Source organism: Balaenoptera acutorostrata, chromosome 15, assembly GCF_949987535.1.
Source record: "Balaenoptera acutorostrata chromosome 15, mBalAcu1.1, whole genome shotgun sequence".
Classification (NCBI taxonomy): Eukaryota; Metazoa; Chordata; class Mammalia; order Artiodactyla; family Balaenopteridae; genus Balaenoptera; species Balaenoptera acutorostrata.
This window is the reverse complement of record NC_080078.1, coordinates 15004686-15027516: the sequence shown is the minus strand read 5'-3', so window position 1 is coordinate 15027516 and position 22831 is coordinate 15004686. Positions and strand designations below refer to the sequence as shown.

The 22831-nt window shown below is 38.5% G+C and overlaps 1 protein-coding gene across 7 annotated transcripts in view; it reads left to right on the top strand.

Annotated features, from left to right (window-relative positions):
* The window catches only part of TPST1 (tyrosylprotein sulfotransferase 1), a 115876-nt gene that overhangs the window by 53848 nt on the left and 39197 nt on the right, over window positions 1-22831 (top strand). For 5 of the 7 annotated variants that reach the window (XM_057530042.1, XM_057530043.1, XM_057530041.1 and 2 more), the window contains one exon: window positions 7310-7508. In XM_057530042.1, the coding sequence (XP_057386025.1) occupies window positions 7310-7508 (199 nt within the window). Of the gene's footprint in view, window positions 1-7106; window positions 7163-7309; window positions 7509-13934; window positions 14126-22831 lie in introns of those variants that run through there. The other 2 variants (XM_057530044.1, XM_057530045.1) reach the window with 2 other exon arrangements.

Genomic DNA, 22831 nt, shown 5'->3' with positions numbered 1-22831 from the left:
TGCTAACTTTTGGTTTAGGATTTTTATATATATTTCATGAGTGATACCTGTAATTTTTATTATTCCTATACTCTATGTCTGGTTTTGATAGGGATAGAGTAGGATAGTTACACAGGTAGTTTTAGAAATCCCACTAGGGGATTATAGATAGAGAGGGAACCTTAGGGAACTTTGGGAGACCACTGTAAGTTTTTGTCTTGTTTTATTTTTGAGACCATTGTAAGTTAATGGTTGAGTCCAGCAAGATAATATCCTTAGGATCAAGGACAAGAATGTAAGGGAAAGGTAGCATTCCAAAGGAGAAGACCCTCATTATACTGAAATCTGTGATGATTTAATGTATTTTAGTATATGTTACCACCCTTCTGCTGATTTGAATAAGCACCATGATAGTCCTAGTTTGACCTTATAGAGTCAAACACTCTCTTGCCTGATGAGAAGGAGGAGCTAATGATGTAAGTAAGCCTAACGTCTACTCAAAGAATGAGGAAGAAGGTGGTCCTTTCCCCCTCCCCACTTTCCTTTGACTATAAAAATGTAGCCCGCTTAATTCTTGGGGCAGAGCCCCCTTGCCTGCCTGCTTGTATCCCTCGCAAGCGTCCTATATTAATAAAGCTACTCCTTGTCTATCACTTTGCCTCTTGCTGAATTCCTTCTGCACTGAGACATAAAGAACCTGAGCCTCAGTAAGTCCTGACACCAGGTTAGTGATTCTAATTACAAGACCGTGGCTTCAAGTCGCAATCTGGGTTTTGGCTGGGTTCGAGTCCCGGCCCGTGGGTTCAAGTCCCAATGTGAGGTATGCGGTTTCAGTTTTGTTACATAGTTATGCTGGCCTTATAAATTACTTAGAGAGTGTTCCCTCCCGTGCATCTTTTGATTGTCTTTTCCCTCAATATTAGATCACATTTTCTTGGTTCTCTGTATCTGAGTATTTTTGGAGTTATGTTTTGAGTCTCTGAGTCCTGCTAGAATCCTCTGGTGAATGAAGATTTTTCTGTTGTGGTGGGTAATCAAGCTGGTTAGTTTCTAAACCACAAGTTTGTGTCTCCTTCTGTGAACAGTGTTTCCAGTATCAGTTTAGTTTTCAGACTTTGCTATGCTGCTTTGGGTTTTTCTCATTCACAAATCATTTATGAGTTTGGAGCGTTGGTGGCAGTTTATTTCATAGTTTAATTCTCAAAGCCTTTGCTGTGCTTCCTTCAGTCTTTCCCAGGTGTGAGTTGGAAGTTGTGCTGATTCATATGCAAAATTATGGAACATGTTCTCTGGCTCTCTTTTTTTTTTTTCAGTTTATTTTTTTCATTTTATATAATATCATTTTAACAAAGTTCACTTTTTTTTTTAACATCTTTATTGGAGTATAATTGCTTTATAATGGTGTGTTAGTTTCTGCTTTATAACAAAGTGAATCAGTTATACATATACATATGTTCCCATATCTCTTCCCTCTTGCGTCTCCCTCCCTCCCACCCTCCCTATCCCACCCCTCTAGGTGGTCACAAAGCACCGAGCTGATCTCCCTGTGCTATGCGGCTGCTTCCCACTAGCTATCTGTTTTACGTTTGGTAGTGTATATGTGTCCATGCCACTCTCTCACTTTGTCACAGCTTACCCTTCCCCTTCTCCATATCCTCAGGTCCATTCTCTAGTAGGCCTGTGTCTTTATTCCCGTCTTGTCTGGCTCTCTCTTTCCCTTGATTTCTCCCTAACGCTCCCTGGCTCCCAGAGGCTACATTTCTCGTTATTCTGGCCAGAAGTAGGGCTTTCACTCAGCGTTTTAGCTGCCTGCACTGTCACTGTGCATTTCTGCATGCTGGGTGCCACCATTAGGGCAAAGAGGTGAGAGAAATCTGTCAAAAATAATGAGGATGTTTCTTATAATACTCTTTAGATTCCAGTGGTCCCTTTTCCCAATTATTTTTTGCCTAAAAGATGGGGTTTTGTTCAGTTTTTGCTGCTTACATTTGTGCATAGTATGGACTTAGGATTTTTATTTTATTCTAAGATTTATTTGAAAAATCTTTAATTTTTGGAAGATTATTTTTGTTCTATTCAGTCTGGGTTGGCAGTGATTTTCTCTTAGTACTTTGAAGGTATTATTCCACTGTCCACTAGTTGTAGTTGTTGCTGTTGAAAAATCTGCTGTCAGTCTAATTGTCAGTCCCTTTTCTATATGCCATTTAAAGTTCATCTTTTGTGTTCTGTGTTTTAACTTTAAGAATCCCCGCTTCCACTGTAGGGGGCGCGGGTTCAACCCCTGGTCCAGGAACTAAGATCCCACATACCGTGCAGCCAGAAAGAAAAGACCCTTTTTGGGACTTCCCTGGTGGTCCAGTGGTTGAGGCTCTGTGCTCCCAGTTCAGGGGGCACGGGTTCAATCCCTGGTTGGAGAACTAAGGTCCTGCATGCTGCATGGCATGGCCAAAAAAAAAAAAAAAAAAAAACAAAAACCACTTTGTGACATAGAAATTTGAATTCCATATGATTTTCATGTGTTTAAAATATTATTCTTTTGATTTTTTTAAAAAACATTTAGAAATGTAAAGCCATTCTTAGCTTGAAGGCCAGACAAAAACAGGCAGTAGGACTGGATTTGCCCTGTGACTCATAGATTACTAACCTTTACCTTAGCTACTTGGTAACTTACGCTGACTCATGTCACCCTAGGAGAGGAATGACCTAGTTCTGTCATCTGCATTGCCATAATATGGTTTCTAACCTCTGTCGTCACATTTATCATGCTGCATATTAATCATGTGTATGCTTATCTCTCTTACTGGACTCTGAGCTTCTTGAGAGGAAGGCCATGACCTAGTCATGTTCATCTTTGCATACTTAGTATCTGACACTTGACCTGACCCATAGTGGGTATTCAAAAAGTATTTAATATGAATTTTATGCTCAATCAATATAAAATGCCATTACTGCTGCCTTAAAGAGAAACACCTGATTGATAGGCAGTACGCCTTCCCAAGTTCTTCCCCCTAAGGAGTCCATGGCAACTGCATTTGCTACTAGTGAATCTTGTGACTCAGTGGTTACATAACAAAAAGCCTTTTCATTTTAGAATTCTATCTCTTTCAGAGAAGAGATGGTTGGACTTTATCTTTAAATCAATCATCATGATAAATAATGGTTTTAATTTTTCTTCTGAACTGGTGCTATATTCTGGATGCAAAAATAATACTAGCTATTGTTTACTGAGCACATACTACATTTCAATCTCTTAGTCAACTCTAATTTTCCTTTAGACTTTTGGTAAGTTCCTTACTACTATCAATTTACCTCTTTTCCTTTGTTCCCTACATCTGAAACAAAACTAAGCAACAATACTTATGCATTTTCTCCATGCTATTGTAATGAATGAAAACACTGTCCATTCAGTCCTTCAAGTCAAATATGAATTCATCTAGACTCCTTTCTCTCCTCCCCATATCTAATTGGCCACTAAGTCTGATCAATTAAAAACAAATCTACGGGGTCTTCCCTGGTGGCACAGTGGTTAAGAATCCACCTGCCAATGCAGGGGACACGGGTTCAAGCCCTGGTCCAGGAAGATCCCACATGCCGCGGAGCAACTAAGCCCGTGTGCCACAACTACTGAGCCTGCGTGCCTAGAGCCCGTGCTCCACAACAAGAGAAGCCGCTGCAATGAGAAGCCCGCGTACTGCAATGAAGAGTAGCCCCCGCTCGCCACAACTACTAGAGAAAGCCCACGCGCAGCAACGAAGACCCAATGTAGCCAAAAATAAATAAATAAATAAATAAATTTATTTTAAAAAAAAAAACAAATCGATGGAGGTTTTTTCTTTCCATCTCTATGTCATTTGCTGTAGTTGAAGCTTTAATCATTTCTCAATTCTTTCAATATATAGTTGAACGTCTTTACTGGTTTTTCTGACCCTGGTTACCCCATCCTTCAATCTACTCTCCCCATAGTTATCAACATTGAATGCAGATAAGAACAATCTAGTCTTGTCAGTCCTGTGATTAAAACCCTTCTATCATTCCCAACTTCCCAAACACGACATACGAGACCCTATGTGTGACTTCAGTGCTTAACACAGATATGTTTCAGAATTCAAAATTTTTGGATTCTAGAAAGGTCATATGATGTACATAACACATATTATATAACATCCTCTGTTTGTTCTGGGTCAGCACTCTGTAATCAAGGACATCAGTATTTCTGCATTAAAGAGTATGATTGTTTATGCCAAGAAGAATAAAGACTATAAATAGATTCCTGTCAGTTCAGGTTATGTTTTGCTGCCACATGAGTTACAGGAAAATGTTTAGTTTTTGGATTTCAGAATTTGGGACAAGAGATTGTGACCCTATAGATATCCAGTGGTCTGCTGGAGCTGGATTGAGCCAGCTACAGTGAACACATTTTTGTGCATCTCTTCTCAACTCTGTGGTCAATGACATCATGTTGGTAGCTTGAAATCAGCCATGGTGGGAGTATTTACACCATTGGTCATCAGTAAATGCTACAAATTATGACCTTTCCCTTCTCAGAGATCAGGTTGTTAAGTGTTACCGGCACAGCCCTGTATATACCTATTACATGTGTAGTATGTTATCACTGTGGCAAAACCACTTAGTCTATGCAGTATAGAAAAAGAGGCCAAGGTTTTCAGGGAAGCATAGAATGTAAAAATCAAGATGTGATTTGACGTCAATAGGACGGCAGTAAGAGAAACTGGGTAAAGCAGATGCTTTGGAGTCAGACAGACGTGGGTTCAAATTCTACCTCCATTATTTTCAGACTGTGTGACTTTGGCTAAATCACTTATGGGTCTCAGTTAACACAGTTGAAAAATAGGGACTGATAATATTTCTCTTAAGGATGTTTCAAGGATTAAAGTAGATATCATATGCAAAGTACCTGACATAGAATGAACAGAAATTATTATTTTTTGTTTACTATAAAGCATTTTTTTCTCGAGATGTTTATCTCTGCAGATGTGACTCCCATTCTCTAACACTCCTAGTGCACCCACAGTAAATATCACGCAGTTCAGCACTTGGATGTTCTCTAGTTATTTCATCTTTTTTTTTTTATAAAGTATGTTTGGTTATATACTAGATATTTTTATTTTCTTTTTATTTATTTATTTGGCTGTGTCGGGTCTTAGTTGTGGCACGTGGGATCTTTCATTGCGGTGTGCGGCCTCCTCTCTAGTGGTGGCGCACGGGCTCCAGAGCACGCGGGCTCAGTAGTTGCGGTGCGTGGGCTTAGTTGCCCCACAGCATGTGGGATCTTAGTTCCCTGACTAGGGATCGAACCCACGTCCCCTGCATTGGAAGGTGGATTCTGAACCACTGGACCACTAGGGAAGTCCCTAGTTATTTCATCTTGTAGCAGTTGATCTCCTTATTAATATATGATCCTTGACTTCTTGAGCATGTTTGTATAAACTAAATTTGTAGGGGTTTTTTTCCCCCATGAAAAGCTTTTACTCATTAGTTTAATAAACATTTATTGGGCATCTATTATATGTTAATATGCTAGATACTGGTGAACGTGACATTAATAAAACATAGACCTTCCTTACAGTCTGGTGGAAGGATAGATAGTTGGGCAAGGAAGCCAACTACTTAAATGCAGGGAAATTAGGAGGCTTTTGTAGTAATCTGGGTGAGAAATGATGGTGACATGAACTAAGGTTAGTGGCAGTAAGACTGGAGGAGAGATTTTCCTACTCAAAGATAGAGTCTCTAGAACTGGATAACTTGGGAGTGATCTTACTTTCTCCCTGTTCCATCTGAGATCTCTGGTTTTGCCTTGTAGATAGGTGGTGGTGCCATTTATCAAGATAAAATGTATATGAAGAGGAGTAGATTTTGAGCAGAAGTTGATGGGTCCAGTTTTGGACCATCTTAGTTTTTGGGTGTGTGCAGGGTATATGGATAGGGTAACCATATAATTCATCATACAAACTTGAACATTTGTGGATGTGAGTGGGATGTGCTGTTCATAATTAAGCTGGGGGCAATTGGTATAAACGGGACCTGTCCTGGACAAACCAGGATGTTCTTTAGTCAAGAAAGAGTGGGGTCTACTCTTTGTTGTGGTGTGCGTGCTTCTCATTGTGGTGGCTTTTCTTGTTGCAGAGCACAGGCTCTAGGCGTGTGGGCTTCAGTAGTTGTGGCACGGCAGGCTCAGTAGTTGTGGCTCACGGGCTCTAGAGTGCAGGCTCAGTAGTTGTGGCACACGGGCTTAGTTGCTCCGCAGCATGTGGGATCTTCCCAGACCAGGGATCGAGCCCGTGTTCCCTGCATTGGCAGGCAGATTCTTAACCCCTGCACCTCCAGGGAAGTCCTCTCTTGTGTATTTTTTAAGGAGTGGAGACCCTTTGAGGGATTCTTCATCAGATAATGGTTATCTGCAGTGAGAGATCGAAAACTTAAAGAAAAAGGTCTTTTTAACCTTTTATTAGAATACTGTGTTTGAATGACTTCTAATGTATTATGATGTAAAACTCTCTTAGGCACTTTTGTTTGATAGTCATTTGGCCAAAATCTGCTAGTTCAGATCCAATTTCAATCTAGATGTCATTTTAGATCATATTTTACCCTAAGATTATGAGTTATTTAGTCAAATATAGTGTCACTATAAGCTTAAAGTAAATTTCTAGGTCAAGAGGTAGAACACATTTATTTTGTAATATCGAAAGTCATAAACAGCACTCCTTTTTCTTCCTTAGAAAATAGGGTTCTTTAGGAAACCAACAGAAAAATGGGACAAATGAATATTTTGCAGTCTAAGTGGATTATAGTTGACTATTTTCCCCCCAATATTTTATTATGAAAAATTTCAAACATACAAAGAACTGAAAGAATTATACCCACTAGCTACAATTAACATTTTGCTATATTTGCTTTATCACATAATCTGTCCATCTTTCTGTTCCTCTAGTCATCGTTCATCAAGCCATCTTATTTATTTGTGGGTTTTTTTTTAATGTATTTCAAGTAAGTTGACCAGCTGTTTTTCTAAGCAGTCTTATCTTTGTTATGTTTTTCTGAATGTTGTAATTAAAGTGTCAATACATTCTGTGCAGATGTTTTCAGCTGACCATTTTTCCTATTTCTAGGAGTCTGAGGTTGCCAATAATTGCTGTCAGATTGAGAACATTTAAAAAAAAGTCTAGTAAGTAATGTCAAACCTGAAAAATGCACTCTTTCTCAATAGCTTTTATAATCTGGAGACTTGTAATTTTTAAAGTCATCAAAAATAATTTCCAGTACTGTTTTCAGTATTCTAAATACATGTTTATTCACATTATATTGTTTTCAGAGTGGAGAGATCTACAGACCAAGTCATCAAGCCAGTCAATGTGGGAGCTCTATCAAAATGGGTTGGGAAGATACCTCCAGATGTTTTACAAGACATGGCAGTGATTGCACCCATGCTTGCCAAACTTGGATATGACCCGTATGCCAATCCACCTAACTATGGAAAACCTGATCCCAAAATCCTTGAAAACACTAGAAGGGTAAGTGAGATTTTTAAAGTGAATTGAGAAAACTGGTTATGGAATTGGGGTCCTAAAAAGTTTTTTCTGATTTTGTTCCTTGCTTTTTTATGATCAGAAAATTATTTTAAATTAGAAAAATCCTATTTGTAAAATGCTTTATCATCAGAAATCTTCCACTGCATTTTAAGGATAACTGTGGCTCTTTCCAGGGACTATGGGGACAATTCTTTAATCTGTTTTTCCCAATTTCTAAGAATGGTGCTTACTGTTGGGAAGATTTATTCTTATAGCTGATTATCATAAATTTGCATAAACACCAGAATTATTAGTGACCTCACTTCTAGTTTCTTTTTACTTTGAATCTAATGGCTACTTTACTTTTCAACCTTTGTTTAGATAAGGCATGATTTCTTGATACTTGAAAACTAAACATTGGCTACATGAGAAGAATTATTACATAGGTACAATAAACAACCCTCTGATTGAGAGAAAGTTACTATTAAAGTGTAGTTACAACTACTTCTTTTATAAGTTATGCTCATATCTTTATAATCTTATTTGAGAAAAGCTGAAAACTCAAAAAATCTGAATATATACCTTACCTGTATAATCTATTTCAAATCATACCTTAATGTATTTTTTTTTATTGTGGTAAAATTTAAATAACAAAATTTACCATTTTAACAATTTATAAGTGTACAGTCCAGTACATTCGTATTGTTGTAGAACTGTCACCACCATCCATCTCCAGGACTTTTTTCATGTTTCCAAACTGAAACTACATAATCATTACCCATTCCCCCTTCCTCCAGCCCCTGGCAACCACAATTCTACTTTCTGTCTATAGATGTGGTATTTTTTGAAACTACAGTTTAAATAAGACAACCGTGTTAGCGTAAGTTCACTGATAGGCTGTTGGATTTCAAGATTAAAATTCCTTGCCTTTCTCTGGTATTTTTTTTTTATGTCAGTGTCCTCTCCTCCCCACAGCCTTATAATATATCATCTCTTTAGTCTGTTCTTCTGTTGATACCTTTAATCGACAAACAAACTTATATTTCATGAGGCTGATTTCCATGTGGATTTTTTACTCTTAGATATTACTTTTGTTTTCTTTTTTCAAGTCATTAGTGGCTATATATGAAGAGCTATTTTCTTATAAACCATCATATATGGAGGCAGATTTTTTTTATTTTTAAAATAATCTTTATCCTTTTTATATTTTTCATACATACAAGCATTATTATAAAAATATAAACTTAGTTTATAAAACTTATAAAATTAAAAAGATAAGAGAATAAAATTTACCTATAATGTTACCACCCAGACAAATAGCATTTTTAGCATTTTGATGGATTTCTCTTTCTTCTTTGCATGTTGTTAAACAAAGGTAAGAATACTTGTCTTACATCTCATTTTTGCACATGCACAATCTTGTATTCAGCCCTTTCCACTTAATATTCATGAGCATTTTCTCATTGTGCACATGCTTTTTAAACATAATTTTTCATGGTTGTATAAATAAATCATTTTATGAGCCACCTTAAATCCTTTATGAAACACAGTAGTAAGTGAATGAATGAATGAACAAACAAATAAAATGTATCCCTAGTATATGTTCTATAATTTATTTTACCATTTTTCTTTTGCTGTTTACAATTTTCTGTTTGACAAATAGTGCTACAGTGAACATCTTTGCACATACTACATTTTAGTGGGGGTTTTTTTAGGGCTAGACTAATGAAAGTGGAATTAAACCACGTCAAAATATCTGAAATTTTTTTAAGGTGCATGATATATGTTGATAAATTTTTTTTTGTTCTTTTGAACTACCAGCATAATATAGGTAATTTTATTTTAGATTTTTGCTAATTTTAATAGGTTTCATTGATTAATATAATTGACCATTTTCCAGTTATTACCTATATGTATATATTCTTCTATGAAACATTTCTTAAGTTTGAAAAAAGTTTTATATGTGTTAAGGTTTTGTGAATTACATTCTGCTAAAGGCAAAGTATACAGTGCATTATCATAGTCCTTTTTAATCTCTTGGTAATTGGTAATTCATAGCTTTCTCCTTTGTACAATACTGAAATGGTTTTTATAAACCAAGGTACATGTGTAAGTGATATTTAGAGGTTCCCCAAGTAGTAGACATTATAGTTTTCCTACATGTGAGTTGACCAGCTAGATTATTCTTGGCTTGCTTGAGTGGTTAAGTAGGGAAGAATGCTGTGGTTTGAATCCTTGTGACTAGAGAATTTGTTTCATACACATTTGTGGCTTTTGAAAGAGTTTCGAAATGCACACTGGAATAAACCTCCCCTCCATCTTTGTCTACCTCTAAAGGGACAAATAATTTTGAGGAAAAAAAGATAAAGTGTGAACTATAATTGCATTTTTGAGCACTTTGTGATAATGCATTCAAGCTGACATCCTTGTTTTATGGGGTTGGACTATATATTTTCAGAGCTTTTTGCCTGTAAAAACTCAGATGCTAATATATCCAGCATTGATGATCATGAAGTTTCGTAAAGTAATGGTTAAAAAGTGATCTTCGATTGTCAGCTGTGACCTGAGATGGACTCCAGAGAAAGAAGGTGGCTGTGGAGATTGTGCCCTTTATTTATGAGATGGGAGTGGGGAAGAAATTCACGTTTTGACTGGGAATATAGAATCCAAAGCTCTAGGCCTAAAAATTCAAGTTTTCATACAATTTTGGGTAATCTAGAAGTACTGGTGTCTGAGTCAGTGTATTTTGGGGAGATGTTGCCCAATTTTGAATAGAAAATCATGTGCTTCATGGTTGCTGCGACTCAGATGGTAAATTGGAAATGAAATGCTCACAGATTCCATACCCTTTCCCACCATGGTCTCTAATCCCACAATTGTAGCACATTTTAGTAAGGAGTGCCCTCTAGGTTACATTCTAGCCATCTCCCTCCCCCATAGGTTTTTAATCTTTTTAGAGTTATCGACCTTTGAGAATCTGATGAAATTTATGGATCCCTATCTGAGAAATGCAGACACATACATACACAGAATTTTACCCACAATTTCAGTGGATTCATAGATGCCCCTAAAGCCTATCAGATTAAGGACTTCTGTTTTATAGTCTCCTTAAGCTCATCCACTCATGTGATTTTGATTACAACCTATTTGCTGATGATCATAAATCTTTATCTCCTACTGGGTCTCTTTCCTGAGCCCTAGGCTCATTTTTTTCCACCTGCTTTCTGTATCTCTCCACTTGGATATTCACAAGGACCTCAAACTCAATGTCCACATGAACTTATTGTCCAAAGTTGTTCCTTGATAGGCAGAAGCTAGATGGATTGTTCACTAAACTGAGCAAGAATCTAGAATAGGGGTGGGATGAGGCTGTGTTTATCTGTATTTGCGTTGTCTGTGAGCCAGTGAGCAGCTGTGCGGAGCAGAGTCCTCAGGACACGTGGGTCAAGCCAGAAAACAGTTCAAAGACCTGGTTACTAAACCCGGAGAGTAAGCTGAAAAGCAGATCCAAGTGTGAATGCAATATCCAGTTGAAAACCAGACTAGACAGTACTAAAGAAGAGCACATAGTCAAATGGAAAAGCACGTATCAGTGTGCAGAACCCACAGAGCAAACAAGAAGGAACTTGAATATTAATTAAGTGAGCTGGGAGGGGGATTTGGTTTATATCCATGAACCAAACAGTAAGAAGCTGCAGCAGTTAGAATTGATGTTCTTGCATTAAAGGGAGAGCCTGTAATGCACACCTGTGTTTTCTAGTTCCTGTACCCATCAGAAACTGCTTCTCCCTGTTTTTCCTGTCTCCATACGTAGCATTCCTATTTGTCTAGTCATCAAAGTTAGTTAGGATTAACTGGCTTTGAAGATCACATGTAATTAATTGGTCACCAAGTCCCCTTGATTCTGCATTTGAACATACCTTGATTCAATCCTATTTCAGGTACCTTAGTTCAGTTTCTCCTCATTTTTTACATGAATTATGGTTTATTCCCCTTTGTGTATGTGAGTGTGTTCAGTCATTCTTCTGCTACATTTTTAAAATATTCAATGAAAGTTATTTTTTAAAAGTTCAAATCTGAATGTATTATATCTGAATGTATCATTCCCTTGCGTAAACCTTGAATAGCTCCACTAGTACTATAGGGTAGAGCCCAGACTTCTTAGAATGGCATGTACTTTTCAGGTCTTTGGAGATTTTCTGGTGATCTTTTTATTGTTTGTTTCTAGGTTAATTCCTTTACGGTTAGAGAACGACTCAGTGTGGTTTCAGTCCTTTGAAATATATTGAAAATTGCCTTATGGCCAGCATATGTTCTCACATGTCACTTGAGAGGATGTGTATTCTGCAGCTGTTGCAGAATTCTATAAATATCAATTAAGTCATGTTGTTTCACAGTGTTGCTCAAATCTTCTAATTCTTATTGATAGGGGGTGTCTAATTTTATCAGTTTTGGAAAAAGATTATTTTTTATTTCTGTCAATTTTGCTTCATGTGTTTTGAATCAGTATTATTAGGAGCAAACCCTTTTATATATTCTTGAGGAATTAACTCATCATTATGAAGTGTCTCTCATCATCTCTGATGTTTCTCTCTGGAAGTCTAGTTTGTCTGATGTAAACGTAGCCACTTCATTGTTTTTATGCATACAGTGTACATGGTATATTTTTTTCCGTCCTGTTTCTCTTAATCTGTGCCTTTATATTTAAAGTATGTTGCTTATAAGTGGATATAGCTGGTCTTGTTTGTTAATCTCATAATCTCTGACTTTAAATGGACTAGTTAATCTACTTACATGTAACGTTATTACTCACCTGTTTGGGTTTAAATGTACCACCTTGCTGTTTGTTTTCTATTTGGACGTCTGTCTTTGTCCCTTTCTTTCTTTTTTCCTGCCTTCTTTTGCATCAGTCTAGTTTGTTTAAGTATTTCATTTTATCTCCACTATTGGCTCTTAGCTCGCCTTGTTAGCTATACCTCTTTTTTTATTTGTTTGTTTATGGTAGTTGCTCTCTGACAGGAGCTGCAAACTTTTCTGTGAGCCACAAATGGTCTTTTTCATCTTTTCTGAAGACTCAGATTTTCATCTGGAATCATTTCTTTTTACCCTGATGAAATTCTTTTAGTGTTTCTTATAGTAAGGGTATGCTGGCTACTAATTCTCTCAGCTTTTGTTTATCTGAAAATGTCATTATTTCTCCGTTATATGAGAGTATTTTGCTGAGTATAGAGTTCTAGGTTGACAGGTTTTTGGGTTTCGTTTGTTTGTTTTACTTTCAGCACTTAGAATATGTTATTTTATTGGCTTTCATTGTTTTTATGGGAAGTCAACTAAAATTCTTATGAATGTAATAGTTTTTTGGGTTTTTTTGGGAGCGGGGCTGCTAATAAGACTTTTCTCTTATCTCCTGTTTTTGGAAGTTTGACTAAAATGTGCCAAATTCACTGATCATCTCTTTTGCCATCTCTAGTCTGGGCCTCAGGTTTGATTTGTTTTTAATTAACCTATCTTTGAATTCATTGATCCTTTCTTCTTCTGTGTCTGGTCTGCCATTAATCCCATCCAGTGACTTCATTTCAGATAGTTTATTTTTCAGTTCTAGAATTTCCATTTCTCTGCTGGAATCCTCCATCTCTCCACCCATTCTGTTCATCTTTTCCTCTAAATTCTTATTTATTTACTCATTTATTTATTTTTGGCTGTGTTGGGTCTTCATTGCTGTGTGTGGGCTTTCTCTAGTTTGGGCAAGCGGGGGCTACTCTTCGTTGTGGTGCGCAGGCTTCTCATTGCGGTGGCTTCTCTTGTGGCTCATGGGCCCTAGAGCACAGGCTCAGTAGTTGTGGCACATGGGTTTACTTGCTCTGTGGCATGTGGGATCTTCCCGGACCAGGGATCGAACCTGTGTCCCCTGCATTGGCAGGTGGATTCTTAACCACTGTGCCACCAGGGCAGTCCCTAAATTCTTTTAACATATTTATAATAATTATTTTAAAGTTCTTATACATGGGTCTCTCTTTTGGCCTTTTTTCTTAATTATGAGTTATACTTATTTGCTTCTTCACATGTCTTAGAAGTTTTGATTTCATACTGGACCTTTTGTATAAAAGAAGAGTAGAGAGTAACCTAGATAATATTTTTGCTTTATTTTTCCCAGAGAAGGCATATTCTTTTTTCTGTCAGGCAGCTAGGGTAATTGGCTGATCATTCAAATTTCAGTGTGTAAGGTGGAGCTGTGGCTGAGCAACAGTTTTAATTAGTTTACTTCTGGATTTAAACGAGATTATGGAGATTTGACCTTTAGCCCAACCCACAGTTTCCTGTGTGCTGTAGATAAAAGGTTGATTTCTTTGACTTTTTAAAAATAACAGCTGGCAGGGAGATGGGTTGAAGCTTAAATTAATTTATTTCACCTCTGGATTGCAACTGCAGCAGGGCCCTGGAAGCTAAGGACCACACAAGACTGGGCGATCTCGGACTTCCCTGGTGGCGCAGTGGTTAAGAATCCGCCTGCCAATGCAGGGGACACGGGTTCAAGCCCTGGTCTGGGAAGATCCCACATGCCGTGGAGCAACTAAGCCCGTGCGCCACCACTACTGAAGCCCGCGTGCCCTAGAGCCCATGCTCCACAACAAGAGAAGCCACCGCAATGAGAAGCCCGCGCACCGCAACGAAGAGTAGCCCCCACTCGCCACAACTAGAGAAAGCCCGTGCACAGCAATGACGACCCAACGTGGCCAAAAATAAATAATTAAATAAATGTATTAAAATAAAAGATTGGGCTATCTCTCTCTCCTTTCTAGCTCTGCTCCCACTGTTACTTACTCAACAAAAGGCCCTTGGGGTACAATTGTTAGACCAAGAGATTTATTTTTACACCTGGGGCTCTTCTAGATTTGGATCCATCATACCAGTCCACACTGCCACTAAAAGTTCAGCTCCTTTTTGTCTCATCAGCAAAATCTTTCACCTCTGGTAGGCCTGCTTTTCTGCCTACCTATATGCACAGTAGGCAGTTGATTCAAGGTAGAAAGGGGCTCTTTGCTCACCTTTGAAGAACTCATCCTTCTCTGGAATTGGGTTCATTTAGACTTCTTTGCATCCACTGCTTTTTGATGGCTCTAAAGAATAGTATGAAGTTTAGTTTGTCTGGTATTTTCTGATTGTTTTGATGAGAGCAGTGGTCTTTTGGGTCTTTTGAGACCTCCTGCTTCATAACCATAATGGAACTCAGAATAGCATTAAGATTCTTTGTCTTCTGCTTTCAACCTTCCTTTTCAACCTTATCTCTTTTTATCCTTCTAATCACACCCCACTACCTGCCTTTCATTCTTTTGGCACATTTGTATACCTCTGTACCTTTGCATTTACTCTTCTTCCTGCCTTGATTATCTTGCTTCTCTTCTTCATTTTACAACTTTGTCCTTTAAGACTCAGCTCAAATGACACCTCTTCTGTGCCACAGATCCTTCTACTATACTTTGTGCCTGCCTTTGCTCTTGCAGTTATCACACTATACTATGATTGTTTGTATTATATGCTGCTTCTTTTACACTAAGGACTTTTCAAAGGCAAGGACCACATATGTATTTTGTATGCTGAGCACCAAACTTAATACTTGAGAATTAGTAGGCGTTTAATAAAATGATTTTTATTAGCAAAATAAATCTTAGACATAGGAATAAGAATATTTCTTCAACCAAAAATACTGTATCCTGATATGAAGCTCTTGTAGACAATATTTGAAGTTATGGCCCAGTTCATAGGGATTCTACCTTATGTGAGAAATGCTCCATCACCCAGAAGTGAGCTCCAGTGGCTACGGCAGTACTTTATTACTGTATCAGTCTGCATTCAGTTGGGGAAAGAGAGCTACTGTAAGTATTACAGGAGTGAGGGGTTTAATATGTTAATTATGGCTTACACAAATATGGGAGAACTGGAGAACTGAGGGTCTGGAAAATTTTTATCATATACTGGACATTTTATATAAAAGAAGAATAGAGAATGAACTGATAAATCTGTCATAGAAAGATCAGGAAAATAGGCATTAATGATTTAAGCCTGAAGTGGGTGGAAAGCCAGAGTTTGCAGAGAAGCCCTCAGAACTGCACCTAGCTGTCAAAGTGGGACCTCAGTAAGGGAGCCTAAGGAAGGACCTGTGAGGCATGCCATGGGGATGAAGTGGGAGCTTTAGGAGAGGTCTGTGGAAGCACTGCGTGTCTTGAGAATAATGGCTTCTGCTTCATTTCCATTTTATAAATCTCTTTTATAAAAGAGAAAATCATATTTTCTCTCATTGGCAGCCTTTTACTCAGAACCACACAGGGAAGGGAATTATGGGAGACTTAATTTTCTGCCCTAGACAAAAGTAGTTGGTGGTACCAGTTGACCACGGACAGTCCAGCACTGTTCATCTCTTTGCCAGCCTGACGTACATACATTGCCATTTTAACCCCATTTAACTTCCAAATAAAGATAATGACATTGTGCTTCCACCTTACATGATGCAATGATCCCTTACAAAACTAAAAGCATACTAACCATCTCCCCAAAAGAGGAGACACTGTGTTTCACATTGCACTTTATTCATTTCTGGGTGATATTTATTTACTCCCCTAGCTGAGTCACATTCCGTCTTTGATATCCTGAAACCTAAGTACTGAGATATAGAGTCAGCCCTAAGTAACACACCTTATATTAGAGCGTATGGGAATGGGAAAGGGAGGGGAAAAAAAAAAAAGTTAATCTATTCAGGTATATTCATAACAAAGCAGGAAGAATATCTATAACACTATTGTAGTCCTCATTTCTGCACCTGCCACGTGATCATGGATGGTATTTGTAATTTCTTTCTTTCTCTAGCTATTTCATATTCCATTTGCCCTCACTAACCATGTTGGTTGGATGGTGACCCAAACCTTCATTCTAAAAGGATGTGTGCCAATAATGGTCATGCCTATATTGTTTTGCTGTAATTTTCCATTAACTTTCCATTGTAAACAAGTGTAATAGAGGATCTTCTGGGTTCTAGGAAATGTCTTTCCTTCCTCCATTGTGTCTTTTATTTATTTATTTATTTATTTTAATAGATTTTATTTTTGGCTGCCTTGGATCTTTGCCACTGCACGTGGGCCCTCTCTAGCTGCGGTGAGCGGGGGCCACTCCTTGCTGCAGTGCGCAGGCCTCTCACTGAGGTGGCTTCTCTTGTTGTGGAGCACGGGCTCTAGGCGCATGGGCTTCAATAGTTGTGGCACGCTGGCTCAGTAGTTGTGGTGCACGGGCTTAGTTGCTCCGCAGGATGTGGGATCTTCCCAGACCAGGGATCGAACCCGTGTCCCCTGCATTGGCAGGCGGATTCTCAACCACTGCGCCACCAGGGAATCCCCCCTCCATTGTGTATTTTAAATCCTGTTCCCTAAGACTATACTTTCAGGGATCAACCAAGATTACTCTACCCAGCAAGAATCTCATTCAGATTTGACGGAGAAATTAAAACCTTTACAGACAAGCAAAAGCTAAGAGAATTCAGCACCACCAAACCAGCTTTACAACAAACGCTAAAGGAACTTCTCTAGGCAGGAAACACAAGAGAAGGAAAAGACCTACAATAACAAACCCAAAACAATTAAGAAAATGGTAATAGGAACATACATATCGATAATTAACCTTAAACGTGAATGGATTAAATGCTCCAACCAAAAGACACAAGCTTGCTGAATGGATACAAAAACAAGACCCATTTATATGCTGTCTACAAGAGACCCACTTCAGACCTTGGGACACATACAGACTGAAACTGAGGGGCTGGAAAAAGATATTCCATGCAAATGGAAATCAAAAGAAAGCTGGAGTAGCAATTCTCATATTAGACAAAATAGACTTTAAAACAAAGACTATTACAAGAGACAAAGAAAGACACTACATAATGATCAAGGGATCAATCCAAGAAGAAGATATAACAATTGTAAATATTTATGCACCCAACATAGGAGCACCTCAATACATAAGGCAAATACTAACAGCCATAAAAGGGGAAATCAACAGTAACACAATCATAGTAGGGGACTTTAACACCCCACTTTCACCAATGGACAGATCATCCAAAATGAAAATAAATAAGGAAACACAAGCTTTAAATGATATATTAAACAAGATGGACTTAATTGATATTTATAGGACATTCCATCCAAAAACAACAGAATACACATTCTTCTCAAGTGCTCATGGAACATTCTCCAGGATCATATCTTGGGTCACAAATCAAGCCTTGGTAAATTTAAGAAAATTGACATCGTATCAGGTATCTTTTCCGACCACAACGCTATGAGACTAGATATCAATTACAGGAAAAAATCTGTAAAAAATACAAACACATGGAGGCTAAACAATACACTACTTAGTAACCAAGAGATCACTGAAGAAATCAAAGAGGAAATAAAAAAATACCTAGAAGCAAATGACAGTGAAAACACGACGACCCAAAACCTGTGGGATGCAGCAGAAGCAGTTCTAAGAGGGAAGTTTATAGCAATACAATCCTACCTTAAGAAACAAGAAACATCTCAAACAAACAACCTAACCTTACACCTAAAGCAATTAGAGAAAGAAGAACAAAAAACCCCCAAAGTTAGCAGAAGGAAAGAAATCATAAAGATCAGATCAGAAATAAATGAAAAAGAAATGAAGGAAACAATAGCAAAGATCAATAAAGCTAAAAGCTGGTTCTTTGAGAAGATAAACAAAATTGATAAACCATTAGCCAGACTCATCAAGAAAAAAAGGGAAAAGACTCAATAGACTTAGAAATGAAAAAGGAGAAGTAACAACTGACACTGCAGAAATACAAAGGATCATGAGAGATTACTACAGGCAACTATATGCCAATAAAATGGACAACCTGGAAGAAATGGACAAATCCTTAGAAATGCACAACCTTCCAAGACTGAACCAGGAAGAAATAGAAAATATGAACAGACCAATCACAAGCACTGAAATTGAAACTGTGATTAAAACTCTTCCAACAAACAAAAGCCCAGGACCAGATGGCTTCACAGGCAAATTCTATCAAACATTTAGAGAAGAGCTAACACCTATCCTTCTCAAACTCTTCCAAAATATAGCAGAGGGAGGAACACACCCAAACTCATTCTACGAGGCCACCAACACCCTGATACCAAAACCAGACAAAGATGTCACAAAGAAAACTACAGGCCAGTATCACTGAAGAATATAGATGCACAAATCCTCAACAAAATACTAGCAAACAGGATCCAACAGCACATTAAAAGGATCATACACCATGATCAAGTGGGGTTTATCCCAGGAATGCAAGGATTCTTCAATATACGGAGATCAAACCATGTGATACACCATATTAACAAATTGAAGGAGAAAAACCATATGATCATCTCAATAGATGCAGAGAAAGCTTTTGACAAAATTCAACAGCGATTTATGATAAAAACCCTCCAGAAAGTAGGCATAGAGGGAACTTTCCTCAACATAATAAAGGACGTATATGACCAACCCACAGCCAACATCGTCCTCAATGGTGAAAAACTGAAACCATTTCCACTAAGATCAGGAACAAGACAAGAAATTGTTAGTTATTCCCAGGTACTCAAGCTTAACACATTGCATCCAAAATCTCTGTATCCATATCAATAAATTTGGATTAATCCAACATTACTTTTCTTCTGCTCTGGTCTTAGGATTTCTACTACACTTTACCTAGGTTTTGCAGATACAAAAAGGCAAAATCTTGAAATTCTTGTGGTGTGTACAGAACCTCTTCTTGGGTCTGACTTAGTGTTCGTGTCTCTGGGGCCTGCTGGGATTTAAGTCTAGTTCTAAGTTTAGAAGCAATAAGAGGTGGTGGGTGGGTCATTGTTCTCCTGCTAGGTGACTACCTCAAGAGAGATCATGAAAGGTTCTTTGGCAAGAGGATGCCAACTTTTTCAGACAGAGAGCAAAGACTGCCTCTTTTGGCAAGGAAGGTAGGATGACCAACTATCTTGGTTTGCCCAGGACTGAGGGGTTTCCTGGGGTACAGGACTTGCAGTGCTAAAACTGGGATAGTCTTGGGCAAACTGGGAAGGTTGGTCGACTAGTAGATATGTTGTATTGTTCTGTTGTCAACTTGGTTAACTCTGGGAACTGCCCTTCCCAGAATTCTCTTCTTTGTATGGTTCTAGGCGAGAGCTTGTCCATGGAAGAAATTGTGTGAGATTGAGAGGTGGAAGTAAAGCGATGGCCATTTCTTCCTGGAGGTTTTGCACGCAGATGCAGTGATAGACACAGAGGAGCCTGGTGTTGTCGTGCTTGTCCTTGCTCTTTTCCATTCCACATCCAGCTCTTCCACCTGAGTGCTGGCCCTCCTGACCGACAGTGGCTCCAGGTCCACCACCATTCCATTGGCAGCTGACCCACAGAGGTGGTGTGCTACCCAAAGGCAATAGCTCCCTGTGGACTTATCCACAAGCTCTCTTAATAATCACAGTGGTTTTACTGCCCTGTGTAAATCCTGACTGATATATAAGGCTCAGCAGAATTTGAACATTTAAGATGCTCAGCTTTATCAGAATCTTCCCAAACAGCTTCATCCTAATATTCAGGATCTCATTCTTTCAATCAATGCCTTAACATTAATATGATACCTTACATGGCTGTGAATTCAATAGCATTGTTATTCAACCATATGCAGGCTCACACTTTGGACTTGGTTTTCAGAAATATTGATTCAGTGGCTGTAAGTGATACGGGCATTCAGGGCATCCATTATTTGAAGTCCTGTTCTAGTTGTCTATGAAAATCATCTCCAACTCTGCCCTTGCCACAGCTGTGGGAGACATCCTAGTTAACTTCCAGGAAAAATTCCCTCTTTTGACTACATTACTGTAATTGAGCTTCTGGGCTATAGTAGGAGTATTCCAACTAACACTATCCTGGGTGAATTTGAAGTGTGATGAATCTTTAGCTATTGCTCATTTCCTTTATTTCTTGTACTCAAATATTAGCTGTTGTAGTTAAAGGAATACTTATCCCATTCTTCTAAGATTTTCATAGACCTTCGAAGTAACAACTGTAGAATTTAACTCAGTTCCTTAACTTGGCATTTTTTTTCAAGTATTTTGCTTTGGTTTTGAAAGCAGGCAGAATTGTTTCCTTTAGGCATTCTATAAAGAATATAGGGACTTCCCTGGTGGCGCAGTGCTTAAGAATCCGCCTGCCAATGCTGGGGACACGGGTTCGAGCCCTGGTCCGGGAAGATCCCACATGCCGCAGAGCAACTAAGCCCGTGCGCCACAACTCCTGAGCCTGTGCTCTAGAGCCCGTGAGCCAACACTACTGAGCCAGCATGCCACAACTACTGAAGCCTGCAACAAGAGAAGCCACCGCAATGAGAAGCCCGTGCACCGCAATGAAGAGTAGCCCCCGCTCACCACAGCTAGAGAAAGCCCACGCACAGCAGTGAAGACCCAACACAGCCAAAGATAAATAAATAAATAAAATTATTTTAAAAAAAAGAATATATAAGAAGGTTCAAAGTAGTACATTTTACTGTCTCTTAGAATAACTCAGTCTGTGTTTGAGTATATCATTTTAAGTCTTTGATTATTAAACAAGTAATTACTAAATAATTGCTCTAGGCATAATACCTTCTAGTTGCTTCAAGAGAAGCAAAGACCTGGTTTTTATCCAGAGGGAATATATAGGTAGTTGGAGAGAAAAGATGACATAGAAAAAAATGAGGTAATGATAAGACGACAGAAAATTTTCCACTGTGTTTTAAAGGATAAAAACTGGTTTTAGAAATGCAGGAATTTGTCCACAGGGTCAGTCTAAAAGTCTGAGACTACCCTGAGGGAATAGCCACAGCAAGTTTGTGCCCTTTGAATCATTTTTCAGAGTCAAATCTTTCTCATCTTCTCTGTCACCATTTTGGCACTGTCATTCATAAATGTATCCCAATAATTTGTGTTCTCTGCCAGAAGTCCTCTTGGAGGTAATGAATTTCATGCACTCATATATGCTGTATAAAGCAGGTTTTCTTTGTCTTCTGCTTACCTAGATCAGATGTCAAAGGAGCCCCTTTGTTATGTGTACAAGCACTTATTCCTTGCTGTGTCATACATTTTAATTGTCTTCTTTAGCAGCTGTGATCCCATCTGAAGGCTTATGGGGAATCCAGTCTCTTAAACAAATGAAGCAGGTTGCAGGGTTGCTCTCATTTTTCTCTTTCTGTCTTCTTTAGTTAGATTACCTTTTGAAAGTGAGAGAACACAGCTAAGAGATTTGGTTGGGTAGCTGTTGACACAGTTTCCTTTGGAATATTAAAGAGAGAAATCACTTCTTTTTTTTTAAATTTTTAATTTAGTTTTATTTATTTATGTCTGTGTTGGGTCTTCGTTTCTGCGCGAGGGCTTTCTCCAGTTGCGGCAAGCGGGGGCCACTCTTCATCGCAGTGCGCGGGCCTCTCATTATCGCGGCCTCTCTCGTTGCGGAGCACAGGCTCCAGATGCGCAGGCTCAGTAGTTGTGGCTCACGGGCCTAGCCGCTCCGCGGCATGTGGAATCTTCCCAGACCAGGGCTCGAACCCGTGTCCCCTGCATTGGCAGGCGGATTCCCAACCGCTGCGCCACCAGGGAAGCCCGAAATCACTTCTCTTTATGTCAATAAATATTCTGAATGTTCATAAATGATTGTACTAAACAATAATACCCAACGCCTAGAAAACCCAGTGTCTGTAAATGAGAATATAATAAACCAGAATAATTAGAAGTAATTTTTTACCCTGTGGTCTTATTCAGGGAAAACATGGGAGAAGACACAGTTCTAGGTTAACTTGGTATCAGATTACTAGTGTCTGAAAGAGCTTCTTCCGATTACCTTTTTAAAAATTCCATAAAGATCCCTAATAAAAAGGAACATCACTGTAAAATAAAGATATGAAAAAACTCTATGTTAAAGAATGGGGAAATTTTCTAGTAAGTTTATCATTGACTGTATTGAAGACCACATTCATAGTACTTCCTTAAACCCAAGATTACTGATGGCAACAAAGAAGGCAGAACAAGGCTTTGACTCACCTTTACTATTCATCCCTAACTCCATATTGGAGGGGCTCCCTGACTAGAAAATCAGGAAGTCAGAGCTGTTAGCTGGTCTGCTAAAAATCCCAACCCTGTCATCTCCCCTCATTTTTTATCCACTCTATCTTCTATATCCACTCGTAAGCCGGAGCTCCAAGTAAACAACATATCTGGGGAAGAAGGAGCATGTGGTAAGGGGCAGAATTTGACCAAAAAAATCAAATTAATGACATA